The 19,113-nt window shown below is 33.2% G+C and overlaps 1 protein-coding gene across 2 annotated transcripts in view; it reads left to right on the top strand.

The window, feature by feature from the left end:
* Window positions 1–19,113, top strand: part of LOC133536118 (mediator of RNA polymerase II transcription subunit 13-like) — a 330,745-nt gene that overhangs the window by 209,026 nt on the left and 102,606 nt on the right. For both annotated transcript variants that reach the window (XM_061876329.1, XM_061876328.1), the window contains exon 4: window positions 10,223–10,306. In XM_061876329.1, the coding sequence (XP_061732313.1) occupies window positions 10,223–10,306 (84 nt within the window). The remainder of the gene's footprint in view (window positions 1–10,222; window positions 10,307–19,113) is intronic.

Raw genomic sequence — 19,113 nt, 5'->3', positions numbered from 1 at the left:
TATTTTATTTGGTACATGGTGTAATGATAAGTGTGACCAGTAGATGGCAGTCACACATAAGAGATACGTGTAGACTGCAATATAGTAAAGTAAAGTAAAAAACGCCAAAATTGTATGTGTTCCATTGAAAATATACATCATTACACACAGTAGTCAAAAATCTATCTAAACGTTTTAGTACGACTTTGGTAAGCTATGAAGCCGCACTGCTTGATGGATTGTACTGTGCTTCAACATTGGAGTATTATTATTGTGTGTGTATAAGGTAAGACATATTATCTGGCGTTTTGTTTCGCAATATTATGCAAAAGCAACTTTTCTTATCTTCTGGTACCTGCTGATCTGTATTTGGGATCTGCATAAGTCCTGAAAATTTGCACGCATCCATTTTTGTAGTCCGTGCCAACTCCGTATTCGATAAGGTTCTAGTTTTTCTATATCTTCTTGTTATGGGACATTCATCCTCCCTTGCTGCCATTTCTAATATAAAGTACTGTAAAGTTCTTACTTATATCTGTCAGTAAACTCGCCATGAAAGCGCTAAAACATACCGGTGTAGTGAATTAAATTATTCACCCAAGGAACTTTAGTTACTAGACTGTTCCGGTCGGACGTTTTTTCTTGGGACACATTTCCGGCGTTGTTATATTCCCCCAGCTATGGCTTTATATTTGAAAATCCCCAATTTTCCGACATTTTTAATTCAAGTTTTCCATTAGCTGTAAGCCGTTATCATCACAACGACTGTACGATATATCAAAAGTATGCCCGAGATATCTTGAGTTGCACTTTACGAGCCAATGTCATATGTTAGCTTCACGTTGAAAATCGAATTGCTGGATTAAAAGAACCTTTGCATGATAGCAAAACATTTTTTTGAATTTAACCTGTGTAACAAATGAATGAATGGACGGTGCAGGTAGCTATGAGGGGCCGTTAGGGACATTATTCAGAATGACCTCTTACATCCACTACTGAAATGCTGTGTCACGCCAAATTTCTCGGTCATGATTAATACAGATGTTTTGTTAACGCTATATTATAAACATATAACACTACATTATAAAAATAAAGACGTTTTGTTAATGCTATACTATTAAAATAAATTTAAAAAATTCAAAAAAAAATTTACAAACACAAGCTATGGGATGACGTAAGAGGAAACGTGACCCCGGAAGTAAATGCGTCATCCCATAGCTTGTTTGTAAATTGTTTTTTTAATAAATGTTTTATTTTTTATAATATAGCATTAACAAAACATCTGTATTTTTATAATATAGCGTTATATTTTTATAATATAGCGTTATATTTTTATAATATAGCGTTATATTTTTATAATATAGCGTTGTATTTTTATAATATAGCGTTAACAAAACGTCTGTATTGATCATGACCCCGGAAGTAAATCAATCAATCAATCAATGTTTATTTATATAGCCCCAAATCACAAATGTCTCAAAGGACTGCACAAATCATTACGACTACAACATCCTCGGAAGAACCCACAAAAGGGCAAGGAAAACTCACACCCAGTGGGCAGGGAGAATTCACATCCAGTGGGACGCCAGTGACAATGCTGACTATGAGAAACCTTGGAGAGGACCTCAGATGTGGGCAACCCCCCCCCCCCCCTTCTAGGAGACCGAAAGCAATGGATGTCGAGCGGGTCTAACATGATGGGGGGGAAAGGTTTTTGTAGGGGGGAAGAAATTTGGCGTGACAGCTCTCACTTAAACAACCGAAATCTTTTTCTCTCACACATCATGTCCTCATGTGTAATGTTTAAATGTTTTTCTATTTTTTCGGACTACAATGTGCAATAATGTTTTATGTATGTATACATAGATACATCTGTCATCTCTATCTTTTTATTTTTATTTTTTTATTTATTTATTTATACTACCATATTGTATATGCACCTTAGGAGGAGCTGCTCCAATTTCGTTGTTCTTTGAACCTGTTCATTGCAATAATGACAATAAAACTCTATTCTTCTTCCATTCTTCACTACTGAAACACTCTCACACACACTACTGAAACACTCTTATGTAAGAGGTAATTCTGAATAATGTCCCTAACGGCCCCTCATAGGTAGCAGCCAGGACGTGCATATAGGCTGAGGAAGCTTTACATTGCCAACCGGAGTCCATCAAATGATCTTGTAAAGCTTTAACCTGGATTTTAGGATCCACTTTGGAATCCCTGGCACAGAGACACAGACAGACAAGACGGTGTGCGTACTTGTGTGTGTGTGTGTGTGTGTGTGCGTGTGTGTGTGTGTGTGTGTGTGTGTAATGTCACTGAAGTGAGAAGAAAAGAAATAACAGGGCAAGCCAAATAAGGAGCACGGCAACTCAACAGCCTGATCCCATCAAAATGATGGGATGAAAGTGAAAGATTTTGGAAGCGGGAAAGAAGACAGCACTTTGAGGAAGAGACATTAGTAGACTTTTCTGTTGCTGTGAGGTGGTGATACACCCCGTAGAGTGGGTTAAAATGTTATATTACATTTAAATAATTAAATATTACATTTAAATACTTAATAAGAAATGGGCATTTGACGACACTTGGGAAAAATAAAATTTTTTTGCATCATCCATTATTTTTCTGATCATTGTTTTGCATGTAAAATACAAAATACAATAAAAATGCATCATCAGTTATTTTCTAATATTTTTGTATATAAATTAAGTTGAAGTAAACATAAAATAGACATAAAATTAACCATATACTGTATATTAAAAAATCTTTTTTTGTGTGTTAGAAACTGATTTTTAAATTATCCTCCAAATTAAGTCCAATTTGTGATGAGTGCTTTACTTTTTTATAGACAATCTTAAGAAATAGGAGGAGGCATTTGTCTACATTTCCTTGATTGATTAATTGGGACAATTACTAATACATTTTATAGTTTTTTTTTGTTTTTTTTATTATAAAATTAAATAAAATGCAAATAAAGTAAAACCAAGGTTAAATACAAAAGACCAATGTTTGTTTAACACATTTTTTTCCCAAGTAAACCTTAAATAAAGACAGTTTTGTAATGAATGCTTTTCTGTTGCTGTGAGGTGGTGATACACCCCGTAGAGTGGGTTAAAATGTTATATTACATTTAAATAATTAATATGATATACCCAATAAGAACTAAATAGAAATGGGCATTTGACGACACTTGGGAAAAATATATATTTTTTTTGCATCATCCATTATTTTTCTGATCATTGTTTTGCATGTAAAATACAAAATAAAATAAAAATGCATCATCAGTTATTTTCTAATATTTTTGTATATAAATTAAGTTAAAGTAAACATAAAATAGACATAAAATTAACCATATACTGTATATTAAAAAATCTTTTTTTGTGTGTTAAAAACTGATTTTTAAATTATCCTCCAAATTAAGTCCAATTTGTGATGAGTGCTTTACTTTTTTATAGAGAATCTTAAGAAATAGGAGGAGTCATTTGTCTACATTTCCTTGATTGATTAATTGGGACAATTACTAATACATTTTATAGTTTTTTTTTTTTTTTTACTATAAAATTAAATAAAATGCAAATAAAGTAAAACCAAGGTTAAATACAAAAGACCAATGTTTGTTTGTTAACACATTTTTTTTCCAAGTAAACCTTAAATAAAGACAGTTTTGTAATGAATGCTTTTCTGTTGCTGTGAGGTTGTGATACACCCCGTAGAGTGGGTTAAAATGTTATATTACATTACATTTTAATAATTAATATGATACAACAAATATGAACTAAATAGAAATGGGTATTTGACGAAACGTGGGTAAATAAAAATGTTTTTGCATCATCAATTATTTTTCTAATGATTTTTTTTTGCATGTAAAATAAAAAATATTCTAATATTTATTTGTGTATACATTAAAATAAAATCAACATGCAATTGACATACAATTAACCATATACTGTATATTAAAACATGATTATTTTTTGTGTGTTAAAAACATATTTTTTATTAAACTCCACATCAAGTCAAATTTGTGATAAGTGCATTACTTTTTACAGAGAATCTTAAAAAATAGAAGGAGGCCTTTTTCTACATTTCCTTGGTTGATTAATTGGGACAATTACTAATTTATTGCATAATTAATTTTCTAGTATTTATTTCTGTAAAATTAAATAAAATGCAAATAAAATAAAACCAGGGTCAAATACAAAAGACCAATGTTTGTTTGTTAAATTTTTTTTTTCCAAGTAAACCCTAAATAAAGACAGTTTTGTAATGAATGCTTTTCTGTTGCTGTGAGGTTGTGATACACCCCATATAGTGGGTTACATTTTTTTAAAATATTATATCACATTTTAATAATTAATATGATACACCAAATATGAACTAAATAGAAATGGGCATTTGACGAAACTTGGGTAAATAAAAAATTTTTTGCATCATCAATTAATTTTCAAATGATTTTTTTGCATGTAAAATAAAAATGACAAGAAAATGCATCATCAATTTTTATTTTCTAATATTTATTTGTGTATAAATTAAAAATACAATAAAAATGCAATTGACATAAAATTAACCATTAGTATATTAATTGTTAATTTTAAAATATATAAAAAATATTTTTTTTGTGTGTGTAAAAAACAGTTTTTTAAATTATCCTCCTAATAAAGTAAAATATTTGATAAGTGCATTACTTTTTATAGAGAATCATAAGAAATAGGTAGAGGCATTTGTCTACATTTCCTTGGTTGATTAATTGGGACGAAGACTAATTTATTGCATAATCATTTTTTCAATATGATTTGCTGAAAAAACAAAATAAAATAAAATCAAGTTTAAATACAAATTACCAATGTTTGTTTGCCAAAACCTTTTTCCCAAGTAAACCCAGAATAAAGACGGTTTTGAAATGAATGCATTGCTTTTTGTTTAGAATCTTATGAAATAAGAATAGTCAGTTGACTACATTTCCCTGATTGATTAATTGGGATAATTAATAATTTATTGCGTCATCTTTTTTTTTTCTAATATATTTTTACATATAAAATAAGCAAGTTAAAAGTGCAAATAGAATAAAATCCAGTACAACCATAACAGAACAATCTTTGTTTTTGTTTTTTTAAAGTTGATTAATTGGGACAATTATTTATTTATTGCATAATTGTTTTCTAATATTTGTTGCTTTAAAATTTAATAAAAATGCAAATGACCAATATTTGTTTAAAACATTTCAAGTAAACCCTAAATAAATACAGATTTGTATTGACTGCATTGCTCTTTGTGCAGAATCTTATAAAATAGGAACAGGCATTTGACTACATTTCTTTGATTGATTAATTGGGGGGAAAAAAAAACATTTATCGCATCTTCCTTTATTTTTAAACACTTTTTTTGCATATCAAAATAAAAACAAAATGAAATCAAGAATAAATATAAAAGAACAATATTTGTGAAAACATTTTTTTCCAAGTTTCTCTCAAATGAACCCAGTTTTCTAATAAGTGCATTGCTTACTAAATAAGATTAGGCATTTGATTAAATATTAGTTTTGTATTGTTTACGTTGATGTACAGTATATTGAATAATATGTTCCTGCCTATAGCACAGTTAAGGTGCCTTTGCTGGTTGTAGCCAAGTATTGCACTAACCCAGGGGGGTCCAAAGTGTGGCCCGGGGGCCATTTGCGGCCCGCAGCTAAAGTTTTTTTTTGGCCCGCGGCATATTGTTGAAATAAAATCAGACAAAAAAATGTTTATTAATCGGGACATTACTAATTTATTGCATAATTATTTTTTTTCTAATGTTTTGCTGTCAAATTAAATGGAATGCAAATAAAATAGAATGGAGTTTAAATACAAATGACCAATATTTGTTCAAAACATTTATTTCAAGTAAACCCTACATAAATACAGTTTTGCATTGAGTGCATTGCTTTTTGTGCAGAATCTTTTAAAATAGAATAGGCATTTGACTACATTTCTCTGATTAATATGGAAAAATGCTCATTTATTGTATCATCCATTGTTATTTTTTCAAAGTTTTTTTGTATATAAAAAATGAAATAATAATAAAATAAAATCAAGAATAAATATAAAAGAACAATATTTGTGAATAAGCGGTAGAAAATGAATGGAAATATTTGTGAAAACCTTTTTTTCCAATTTACTCCCAAATGAAGCATCTCACTAAATAAAATTAGGCATTTGATTACATTTCTCTGATTAATTTGGAAAAATACCCATTTATTGTATCATCCATTGTTATTTTTTAACACTTTTTTTGCATATCAAAATAGAAATGAAAACTAAATAAAATTAAGAATAAATGTAAAAGAACAATATTTGTTAAAACATTTTTTTCCAAGCTATTCCCAAATGAAGCATCTTACTAAATAAGTTTGGACATCTGACTACATTTTTTTTTGATTGATTAATTGGGAAAATTACTCATTTATTGTATCATCCATTGTTATTTTTTTAACACTTTTTTTGCTTATAAAAAAATTATAATAAAATAAAATCAAGAATAAATATAAAAGAACAATATTTGTGAATAAGTGGTAGAAAATGAATGGAAATATTTGTGAAAACCTTTTTTTCCAATTTACTCCCAAATGAAGCGTCTTACTAAATAAGATTAGGCATTTGATTACATTCCCTTGACTATATTAGTTTTGTATTGTTTACGTTGATGTACAGCAGGGGTCACCAACCTTTTTGAAACCAAGATCTACTTCTTGGGTACTGATTAATGCGAAGGGCTACCAGTTTGATACGCACTTAAATAAATTGCCAGAAATAGCCCATTTGCTTTAATAAATAAATAAATATATATATATATATATATATATATATATATATATATTTAATAAATATATATATATATATATATTTAATAAATATATATATATATGTGAATATATATATATATATATATATATATGTGTGTGTATATAATAAAAAAAAGGGTATTTCTGTTTGTCATTCCGTCGTACATTTTTTTTCCTTTTACGGAAGGTTTTTTGTAGAGAATAAATGATGACAAAAACCCTTAATTGAACGCTTTAAAAGAGGGGTAAAAAACTGAAAAAAATGAAAATAAAATTTTGAGACATAGATTATCTCCAATTTCGACTCTTTAAAATTCTACCAAAAAAAGAAGAGAAAATGTAGCTATTTCGAATCTTTTTGAAAAAAAAAAAAAAAAAAAAATTATGGAACATCATTAGTAATTTTTCCTGATTAAGATTAATTTTAGAATTTTGATGACATGTTTTAAATAGGTTAAAATCCAATCTGCACTTTGTTAGAATATATAACAAATTGGACCAAGCTATATTTCTAACAAAGACAAATCATTATTTTTTCTAGATTTTCTAAAACAAAAATTTTAAAATAAATTCAAAAGACTTTGAAATAAGATTTAAAATTGATTCTACAGATTTTCTAGATTTGACAGAGTAATTTTTTGGGGATTTTAATCATAAATTTGAAGAAATATTTCACAAATATTCTTCGTCGAACAAACAAAAGCTAAAATGAACAATCAAATTAAAATCGATCTATTATTCTTTACAATACAAAGAAATACATTTACTAGAACATTGATTTAAATTGTCAGGAAAGAAAAGAAAGGAATTTAAAAGGTAAAAAGGTATATATGTTTAAAAATCCTAAAATCATTCTTAAGGTTGTATTTTTTCTCTAAAATTTTCTTTCTAAAAGTTATAAGAAGCAAAGTAAAAAAATAAATCAATTTATTTAAACAAGTGAAGACCAAGTCTTTAAAATATTTTCTTGGATTTGGAAATTCCATTTGAGTTTTGTCTTTCTTAGAATTAAAAATGTCAAGCAAAGCGAGACCAGCTTGCTAGTAGATAAATACAATTAAAAAAAATAGAGGCAGCTCACTGGTAAGTGCTGCTATTTGAGCTATCTTTTGAACAGGCCAGCGGGCGACTCATCTGGTCCTTACGGGCACCGCGTTGGTGACCCCTAATGTACAGTATATTGAATAATATATTCCTTCCCATAGCACAGTCGTATCCAAGTATTGCACTAACCCAGGGGCGTCCAAAGTGTGGCATATTGTCAAAAAAAAAAACACTAAAAACTTAAGCATAATAAGCAAATATGGTAAATAATTTTAATCCTACAAATTAATAGGAAGCAGACATTTTTTTGTCTCTAAATGTCTGTCTGTGACTCGTCAGTGTGCAGCCCTTTGTGGAAAAAGTTTGGACACCCTTGCACTAACCACTTCATCTCAGTTATTTCAATTAGCAACTTTGGAATTCTTTGGAATTTTTGAATATTTACTAGGGATGGGTACCTTTTTATACATTTGCATCGATACAGTACTAATTCCCCAGTACTTGGGAATTGATACTAGTACTCCGCGGTGCAAATTTTCAGTAATGTTGTGTGTGTGTGTGTGTGTGTTCATGTGATAATAAAGGTTTTTTTTTGAATAATCATAAAATAATTTTTTTATTGTGACATTTTAAAACTGAACTGATAATGATAACTGTGCTATCCAGGTGTTACATATTTTTTTCTTACACTTCTTAGTCTCATTTGCAAGTCTGCATTCATTTTAGTTTATCCTAGCCTGTCAATGTTCTTATTCATCCAGGTCATATGTCATCTTGTGCATTCAATCGATCGAAAATGGACTTTTGGATTTGTCTTAGAAGACGTTTTGCTGCTCATGTAGTTAGACTAGATCCGACCATTGTAAAACTATGAGCATGAACTGATGAAGCCTACTCGGATGAGCAGCGAAAAATCTTCAAAGACAAACCAAACTGTCCAGTTGCAATCGATTGAATGCCCTGATTTGTCCTAGATGTTTTCCCGAAGTCAAGAAGTAGTCTTTGTCAGTAGGTTGAATGTGCCAGTCTTGTCTTTTTTGAGTCCTACAAAGTGTTTATACTGTAAGTATTGTACTTATCAAACCCCAACTGTTTGATTGTAACATGCAATTATTTAATCGCAATGTAAAATCGTTAATGCTAAATAATGGCATCAATGAGGCATATCCATTGTAAAATAGCATTGAGCTAGTGTATTTTGAAAATTGGAGCATTACTTTTGAGCGCTATCTACCAGGCATACTTGCTTTGTTGCCATTAAATATTCTAGCAATACAAAAAGGCGGTCAGCTCTGAATATGCCTGGCACAGAATACGTAAAATATGGCACTGTTGGATTTTATATGAATTAGTACTTGTTGGGTACCTATAAAAGTATCGGATGCGGTACCCCTTCCTACCTAAAACCAGATATTTACTTGAATATAACTACAAAAAACAAACACACTTTTCCGCTGCTTGATGTAGAATACGGTATATCCAAGTGGACAAAAATAATGGAATAAACAATTTACCTACACTCATGATGAACATGAATGTCGTAAATTTAAACTTTTCATGTTTTTTGGGGGGTGCTTTTTATATCGGATCTGTTTTACAATGCATTAATGACTGGAGATTTGGACCACTACGCAAAGTTTCTCCATTGTCTTTCCAATGTGTGCTAGAACAGTTCTTTACTTTAATGCCAGATCACAATGGAAGTAATTTAGGGGTAACTTACTGGGAAAAAAAACTTTAAAAAAAAAGGTATGTATTGTTCTTTCATACAACAACTCTTATTTGCAATAAAAATGTATGTCTGGATATAATCATTTTCATTATTTATCTGCAACTTGTATCACAATTGGAGGTGCGATCTCATTCATAAAATGACACGTTTTTTTTGTGGATTTTTTTTTGTCTTTTTATTAGGGGTGTCCCAAAACAAACGTTTAACTTCCGATACAATAATAACATAAGAGCTTTGCATATAGGCTGATGCTGACATTGATTCGATACAATATGAGCAAAAAACCCTTGTATTATTTTGTAATGTGGGGCGGCATAGCTCGGTTGGTAGAGCGGCCGTGCCAGCAACTTGAGGGTTCCAGGTTTGATTCCCGCTTCCACCATCCTAGTCACTGCCGTTGTGTCCTTGGGCAAGACACTTTACCCACCTGCTCCCAGTGCCACCCACACTGGATTAAATGTAATTTAGATATTGGGATTCACTATGTAAAGCGCTTTGAGTCACTAGAGAAAAGCGCTATATAAATATAATTCACTTCACTTCACAACTCACCTGCCATTAATTCCACCTATTTGACAAGACGAGAGAGACAATCAGCATGAATGATTCCACCTGGGACTGAAGTTGTCCTCTTTTGACTCCTGCAGGTGTCTGATGGACAAAGGCTTCATGCGTGTCGGGAAATGGTTCTTTAAGCCGCACGAGCTGCAGGGAAAGTCTCTGGGCAGCAGGTAAGTGGACCGAGAGTCTTGTACTGCGCTTTGTGGTCCTGGAGGATTTACACTCACTAGTCTGAACTAGACTTCGATAGAGTGACACAGCTGGCGGGATGTCCTTCATGTGCGCTGTCCAGTCCCCTCGTCCTCGGGGCTCACAGCAGTACGCCTGCAGCGTCCAACTATTAAAAAGCAGAAAGATTTACTGAATGGTGGTTTTGTCACCTCTTTATGTTGTGTTTTTGTTCCACTTTGTAGGAAACGTGATGGAGATTATAGACCAGGGGTCACCAACGTAAGGTAGCCCGTAAGGACCAGATAAGTCGCCCGCTGGCCTGTTCTAAAAAAAGCTCAAATAGCAGCACTTACCAGTGAGCTGCATCTATTTTTTTATTTATTTTTTATTTACTAGCAAGCTGGTCTCGATTTGCTCGACATTTTTAATTCTAAGAGAGACAAAACTCAAATAGAATTTGAAAATTCAAAAAAATATTTTAAAGACTTGGTTTTCACTTGTTTAAATAAATCATTTTTTTTACTTTGCTTCATATAATTTTCAGAAAGACAATTTTAGAGAAAAAATACAACCTTAAAAATGATTTTAGGATTTTTAAACACATTTACCTTTTAAATTCCTTCCTCTTCTTTCCTGACAATTTAAATCAATGTTCAAGTAATTATTTTTTTTATATATTTTAAAGAATAATAAATACATTTTAATTTAATTCTTCATTTTAGCTTCTGTTTTTTTCGACAAAGAACATTTGTAAAATGTATTTTGTCAAACTTATTATGATTAAAATTCAAAAAAAATATTCTGGCAAATCTAGAAAATCTGTAAAAATCAGATTTAAATCTTATTTCAAAGTCTTTCGAATTTCTTTAAAAATGTTTGTTCTGGAAAATCTAGAAGACATAATGATTTGTCTTTGTTAGAAATATAGCTTGGTCCAATTTGTTATATATTCTAACGAAGTGCAGATTGGATTTCAACCTATTTAAAACATGTCATCAAAATTGTAAAATTAATCTTAATCAGGAAAAATGACTAATGATGTACCATAACTTCTTTTTTTTTAAAATGTTTTCAAAAAGATTCGAATTAACTAGTTTTTCTCGTCATTTTTTTCGGTTGAACTTTAAAATTTAAAGAGTCGAAATTGAAGATAAGCTATGTTTCAAAATTTACATTTTAATTTTTTTCGTGTTTTCTCCTCTTTTAAACCGTTCAATTAGGTGTTTTTTTCAACATTTATTCCCTACAAAAAACCTTCCGTAAAAAAGAAAAAAATGTACGACGGAATGACAGACAGAAATACCAATTTTTTTTATATATAGAGATTTATTTATTAAAGGTAAATTGAGCAAATGGGCTATTTCTGGCAATTAATGTAAGTGTGTATCAAACTGGTAGCCCTTCGCATTAATCAGTACCCAAGAAGTAGCTCTTGGTTTCAAAAATGTTGGTGACCCCTGATATAGAAACTATTGCAGGCCTGGGCAATTCTTTTGACTCTGGGGCCCCATTTAGAGGAAACAATGTGTCTGGGGGCCGGTATGTCCATTTTTAGGAACACTTATACAAAACCTCATAACAATGTCTGATTGGATGCTAAAAACGTTATGACAGAAAAAAATATAGGGTAACTATCACACAGTATAGACTGTATGATAGTTACTTAGGCTCTTAGTTTATTGCTATTTTTCTGGTATTTACAGTGCTACCACATAACCGAACCAGTGTTAGTAGAAAGAAGAAAAAAAATGTGATGGTAACCCTAGAACAGTCCATAGTGGATCTAACATAATAATGAGAGTCCAGTCCATTGGGGATCTAGCATAATAGTGAGAGTCCAGTCCATAGTGGATCTAACATAATAGTGAGACTCCAGTCCATAGTGGATCTAACATAATAATGAGAGTCCAGTCCATTGGGGATCTAGCATAATAGTGAGAGTCCAGTCCATAGTGGATACAACATAATAGAGAGACTCCAGTCCATAGTGGATCTAATATAATAGTGAGAGTCCAGTCCATAGTGGATTTATCATAACAGCGAGAATCCAGTCCATAGTGGCTCTAACATGATAGTGAGACTCCAGTCCATAGAGGATCTAACATAATAATGAGAGTCCAGTCCATATTGGATCCAACATAATAGTGAGAGTCCAGTCCGTAATGGATCTAACATAATAGTGAGAGTCCAGTCCATAGTGGTTTTAACATAATAGTGAGACTCAAGTCCATAATGGATCTAACATAATAGTGAGAGTCCAGTCCATAGTGGATCTAACATAATAGTGTGAGAGTCGAGTCCATAGTGGATCTAACATACTGGTGAAAGTCCAGTCCATAGAGGATCTAACATAATAGTGAGAGTACAGTCCATAGTGGATCTAACATAATAGTGAGAGTGCAGTCCATAGTGGATCTAACATAATAGTGAAAGTCCAGTCCATAGTGGATTTAACATAGTAGTGAGAGTCCAGTCCATAGTGGATCTAACATAATAGTGAGAGTCCAGTCCATAGTGGATCTAACATAATAGTGAGGGTCCAGTCCATAGTGGATCTAACATAATAGTGAGAGTCCAGTCCATAGTGGATCTAACATAATAGTGAGAGTCCAGTCCATAGTGGATCTAACATAATAGTGAGAGTCCAGTCCATAGTGGATCTAACATAATAGTGAGAGTCCAGTCCATAGTGGATCTAACATAATAGTGAGACTCCAGTCCATAGTGGATCTAACATAATAGTGAGATTCCAGTCCATAGTGGATCTAACATAATAGTGAGAGTCCAGTCCATAGTGGATTTAACATAATAGTGAGAGTCCAGTCCATAGTGGATCAAACATAATAGTGAGAGTCCAGTCCATAATGGATCTAACATAATAGTGAGACTCCAGTCCATAGTGGATCTAACATAATAGTGAGACTCCAGTCCATAGTGGATCTAACATAATAGTGAGAGTCCAGTCCATAGTGGATCTAACATAATAGTGAGAGTCCAGTCCATAGTGGATTTAACATAATAGTGAGAGTCCAGTCCATAGTGGATCAAACATAATAGTGAGAGTCCAGTCCATAATGGATCTAACATAATAGTGAGAGTCCAGTCCATAGTGGATCTAACATAATAGTGTGAGAGTCGAGTCCATAGTGGATCTAACATACTGGTGAAAGTCCAGTCCATAGAGGATCTAACATAATAGTGAGAGTACAGTCCATAGTGGATCTAACATAATAGTGAGAGTCCAGTCCATAGTGGATCTAACATAATAGTGAAAGTCCAGTCCATAGTGGATTTAACATAATAGTGAGAGTCCAGTCCATAGTGGATCTAACATAATAGTGAGAGTCCAGTCCATAGTGGATCTAACATAATAGTGAGGGTCCAGTCCATAGTGGATCAAACATAATAGTGAGAGTTCAGTCCATAGTGGATCAAACATAATAGTGAGCGTCCAGTCCATAGTGGATCTAACATAATAGTGAGAGTCCAGTCCATAGTGGATCTAACATAATAGTGAGAGTCTAGTCCATAGTGGATCTAACATAATAGTGAGACTCCAGTCCATAGTGGATCTAACATAATAATGAGGGTCCAGTCCATATTGGATCCAACATAATAGTGAGACTCCAGTCCATAGTGGTTTTAACATAATAGTGGGAGTCCAGTCCATATTGGATCTAACATAATAGTGAGACTCCAGTCCATAGTGGATCTAACATAATAGTGAGAGTCCAGTCCATAGTGGATCTAACATAATAGTGAGAGTCCAGTCCATAGTGGATTTAACATAATAGTGACAGTCCAGTCCATAGTGGACCTAACATAATATTGTGAGAGTCCGGGCCATAGTGGATCTAGTTAGTAGTGTGAGATTCCAGTCCATAGTGGATCTAACATAATAGTGAGAGTCCAGTCCATAGTGGGGCCAGCAGGAGACCATCCCGAGCGGAGACGGGTCAGCACAGTAATAATTATCAGCTCACTGTTAAATGTTACATAAAAACAGTTTTTTTTTCATTTAACTAATTAGCTTTTATTTACACATACATTCCAGATATTGGGAATGGGTAGCGTATTCATTCAAATGTTAATGGTATTCCTCCTCAGTCGCTAAAGTCAAACATAAAAAGATGTAAAACACACAAAAAACACAAATTTGTGGAATCTTTGCCAAAGAGACTTGGATGGTGGATGGTGTCATCACACATTACTTCTGTTATTTAAGCGTGACTCTATTTGCCTCTCTTTTGGGAATTGTGCTCTTTTTTTCTTTCCTGCCAGAAACTCCATGCTACTCCAATCTCTTTTTTTTTTTTCCTCCCCCACTTTTGTTTATCACCTTTTTTTTGGTGACTGCTTGCGTTTTTTTTTTTTTTTTTCATGGATTCTCATTTTGATTTGACTTAAAAAAAAAAAAGACGTCAGTGACTTCGCGTCTTCGCTCGACAGATTGAGCGTTGAGAAGAGTCCTCATTGCAAAGGCAGCAAAAAAAAATGTTTTTTTAATTTCCCTGCAATTTTTCCACAATAAATAGAAATGGGCGTTTGGCGAAATTTGTGAAAATTAACCATTTTTCGCATCATCAATCATTTTTCTCATGATTGTTTTGCACGTTCATGTATTTCATTGTGAATACAGTATTTTTCCGGCAGTGCGCCTAATGAAGTGAAGTTAATTATATTTATATAGCGCCTTTTCTCTAGTGACTCAAAGCGCTTTACGTAGTGAAACCCAATATCTAATTTTTACATTTAAACCAGTGTGGGTGGTACTGAGAGCAGGTGGGTAAAGTGTCTTGCCCAAGGACACAACGGCAGTGAATAGGATGGCAGAAGCGGGGATCGAACCTGCAACCCTCAAGTTGCTGGCACGGCCGCTCTACCAACCGAGCCATACCGCCCCATGTAATGTACCGTATAGAATATAAATAAATAAATGTATTTACTTATTTCATCCATCCATTCATTTTCAAAATAATCTCACTATAAGAAATGTAACTTACTTCACCGAGTATTTATTTATTTATTTTTATTGTGAACAAAAGTTTTAGCAACTGTTATGTAAAAGAAAAGGGGTAGGATTAAATAAGCTCTGCTTCTTCCTACTCCTTTTCGAATATGTTGAAAAGAGAAACTGGAAACTGTGATGTCTCATGTTGTGTGCATGCATGTTCGAAAATAAACTCAAACTCTAATTTTGGTTTTGCTTACTGACCTCGAAGCTATTTTATTTGGTACCCGTGGAATGATAAGTGTGATCAGTAGATGGCAGTCAAACATAAGATATCCGTGTAGACCGGGGGTCTGCTCTTTAGCGCCGCCCCTAGTAGCTTTCTGGAGCTTTTTTAAAAATATATGAAAATGGAAAAAGATGAGGGGGAAAAAAACATATTTTTTGTTTAAATATGATTTCTGGAGGAGGACGAACATGACAGAAACCTCCCTAATTGTTATAAAGCACACTGTTTGTATTAAACATGCTTCATTGATTCGAGTATTTGGTGAGCACCTTTTTGTCCTACTAATTTTGGCGGTCCTTGAACGCCCCGCAGTTAGTTTACATGTATTAATTTCTCCGACTCTCTAAGACGTGTTTTAAGCCACTTCTTTTTCTGTCCACCAAACTTTTAACGTTGTGCATGAATGCACAAAGGTGAATTTTGTTGATGTTATTGACTTATGTGGAGTGCTAATCAGACATATTTGGTCACTGCATGACTGCAAGTTAATCGATGCTAACATGCATATTTAGGCAAGCTGTATGTACATATTGCATCATTATGCCTCATTTGTAGCTAAATTTGAACTCCTTTAGTTTCCTTTACGTCTTCATAATTCAATTTGTATATCATGACACACTATCTGTATGTAATATGGCTTTCAATTTTTTAGTGGCTCCAGATGGATTTGTTTTTGTATTTTTGGTCCAATATGGCTCTTTCAACATTTTGGGTTGCCGACTTCTGGTGTAGACTGCAAGATGATGCCAGTCACTCACAAGAGATACGTGTAGACTGCAATACGACTCAAGTAAACAACACCAACATTTTATATGTTCCATTGAAAATATAGAACATTACACACGGTGCTAAAAAAAATCCATCAAAATGTTTTGGTACGACTTTGGTAAGCTATGAAGCCGCACCGCTTGATGGTTTGTTCTGTGCTTCATCATACAAGTATTGTTGATTAACTACCCTCAAATATTGGACAGGACGTCGGAAATGTGTAAATAAAGTAGTTTATATGAGAAAAAATGGGGATACAAACGGTACAAAACTATCCGTTTATCTTATCTGTCGTTCATTCATCCACACGTAGGCTCGTAACGCTCAATCTCATCAACCACAATGCACCTGCTCCCGGTCTTTTTTTTTTTTTTACATCCGGTTTGCCGCAATGAATTGTGGAACATGCAGTATTTTAGTGAACCCTTTGTTAGGCTAGAAAATAGAAAACAACTCAAACCAGTGTCAGTGTTTCTCAAGTAATCAATATCAAATACATGTATAAATCAAATTAATTCCCTTTTTACTCTTTTTAACTGTCAATAATAATAGATTGGCTCATCAGCAATTAAATCAAATATGCAAATTATGAATAATCATCACATGAACTATATAACCCATAATTTACAACAAGTATTATTATGGTACGTGTAAAAGGTAAGAGATTATCTGGTGTTTTGTGTCGCAATATTATGCAAAGCAACTTTTCTTACCTTATGGTACCTGCTGATCTGTATTTGGGATCTGCATAAGTCCTGAAAAATTGCTGGGGTCTGCCTTTGTAGTCCGTGAGGACCCCATAGTCGATAAGCTTCTTCTTGTTATGGAACATTCATCCTCCGCTGTTGCCATTTCTAATATAAAGTGGGGCAAAGTTCTTACTTATATCTGTCAGTAAACTCGCCATGAAAGCGCTAAAACATACCGGTGTAGTGAGTTTACATTATTCACTCAAGGAACTTTAGGTATTCGAGAGTTCCGGTGGGACGGTTTTCCGGCGTTGTTGTTGCACTAGTAAAACACGGATGAGAAGATGCTGCTCCGTTATTGATCGAAGTAAAGTCTGACTGTCATTAAAACAGTTAGCTCCATCTTTTGACACTTCTTCCACTCCCGTCCTTGCACGCTACACCGCTACGACAAATAAGACGGGGAGAAGACGCTGCCGAAGGTGAGCCACGTAATTAAGACCGCCCAAAAAACGGCGCATCCTGAAGCGACTGTCAGAAAACGACTTGAAGATGATCTGTAAAACATCATCTATATGCAACATTTGGCCCAAATAACCACCATTATTTGTTATGTAGACCACAAGGAAGTCGTTTACATTTAGAAAAAAATCATAATAATATGACTACTTTAATGCACCCTATAATCCAGTCCGCCTTATATATGAAAAAAGAACTAAAATAGACCATTAACTGGCACTGCGCCTTATAATCCGGTGCGCCCTATGGTCCGGAAAATAGGGTAAATAATAACATCCAACATGAACAAGTAATCATATTATAGTCATCCAAATTGCGAATTTTATACATTACTGCCATGATCCGCATCCCGGATCATACATAGTTTTTGTTCTTGAGTCCTTTTATGTGTTTTCTGATTATTTTTGGACTCTTCCTGTCTTCCTTCGCGTGCGCTCGGCACGTCGTTACTCTTGGACTTTTGGACTCGATGCTATTTAGCATTAATTTCGCATACGTTGGCACACGCTTTCTTTTGCCTTTTGTCAGTGTTCTTTTATCATTTTGTATATTAACCCAGGCTCCTACCTGCAATCCCTGCATGTCCTGGTCCTCGTGCATCTGGGGGGGTGACTCAACACGCGCATCCAAAATGCGTTCCAAACGTGACACATTTCTATGCCAAATCGTTTTCGATTTTAAAAATTATATATTTTTTCTTAAATAACTGTTTTTTTTTTAGGTTAGAAACAAACCACTATTGTATATTTTATTTATTAATTATATTGTTGCTTTTATACATTTTTGATTTTACTTTTTTGGGGATTTTATTTAATAAGTACTATGTTTATATGTTTTCTCAATTGCTTCATCATTTTTTTTTAATCCTAAATATTGTAAAGCTGGAATTGTGTTGGGGTTGCTCTATTTTATTTTGTTAGATTGATTAATACTATGCATTTTTGGTGAAAATTGCAGAAATATTAATATGCAATATATAATATATATTAATACACAACGAGAATCGATTCTGATTCAGACTCAGCTTTATTGGCCAGATATGTTTAAAACACAAGGAATTACTTGGTAGACGATGAACTCCTTTTATAACGTAAACAATACATTTGAACGATGAACTAAAATATAAATAAGTACTTAAATAGCTGATATGTCCAAGGTTAATAAGATAACAGCGCAGTGGTGAATAGAGCAAAAGGATGATGAAGTGAACACGACTTGGTACATTCACAGTGGCGGATTATTTCCAGGGTTATTTCACAGCAAGAGGTCGGCCATTCTGTGACTGCTTAGCTTTCATCAGAGTGTTAGCCTAATTCTTATGATGGGTTGTTTTGACGTACAGTGATTTGTAACCCCAAATATTCCCCACCTCTATTAGAAAATGCAATTAATTTACATGAAATACCTCAAATTGAGGGTTGCCTGTCACACGGCAGTAAAACGGCTGATCAAACAAAACAGAAGTCATCATCAGGGACCCACAAGCTGTGAAAGCCAGTCAGCTAAATAGACTCAAAAACTCCACGTGAACATTTTTGTGCATTTATGAAACTGAAACAATGCAAAAAAAAAAAAAAAATGCTATTGTAA

Source organism: Nerophis ophidion, linkage group LG17 (assembly GCF_033978795.1).
Source record: "Nerophis ophidion isolate RoL-2023_Sa linkage group LG17, RoL_Noph_v1.0, whole genome shotgun sequence".
Lineage (NCBI taxonomy): Eukaryota > Metazoa > Chordata > Actinopteri > Syngnathiformes > Syngnathidae > Nerophis > Nerophis ophidion.
This window is presented reverse-complemented; position numbering and strand designations above follow the sequence as displayed.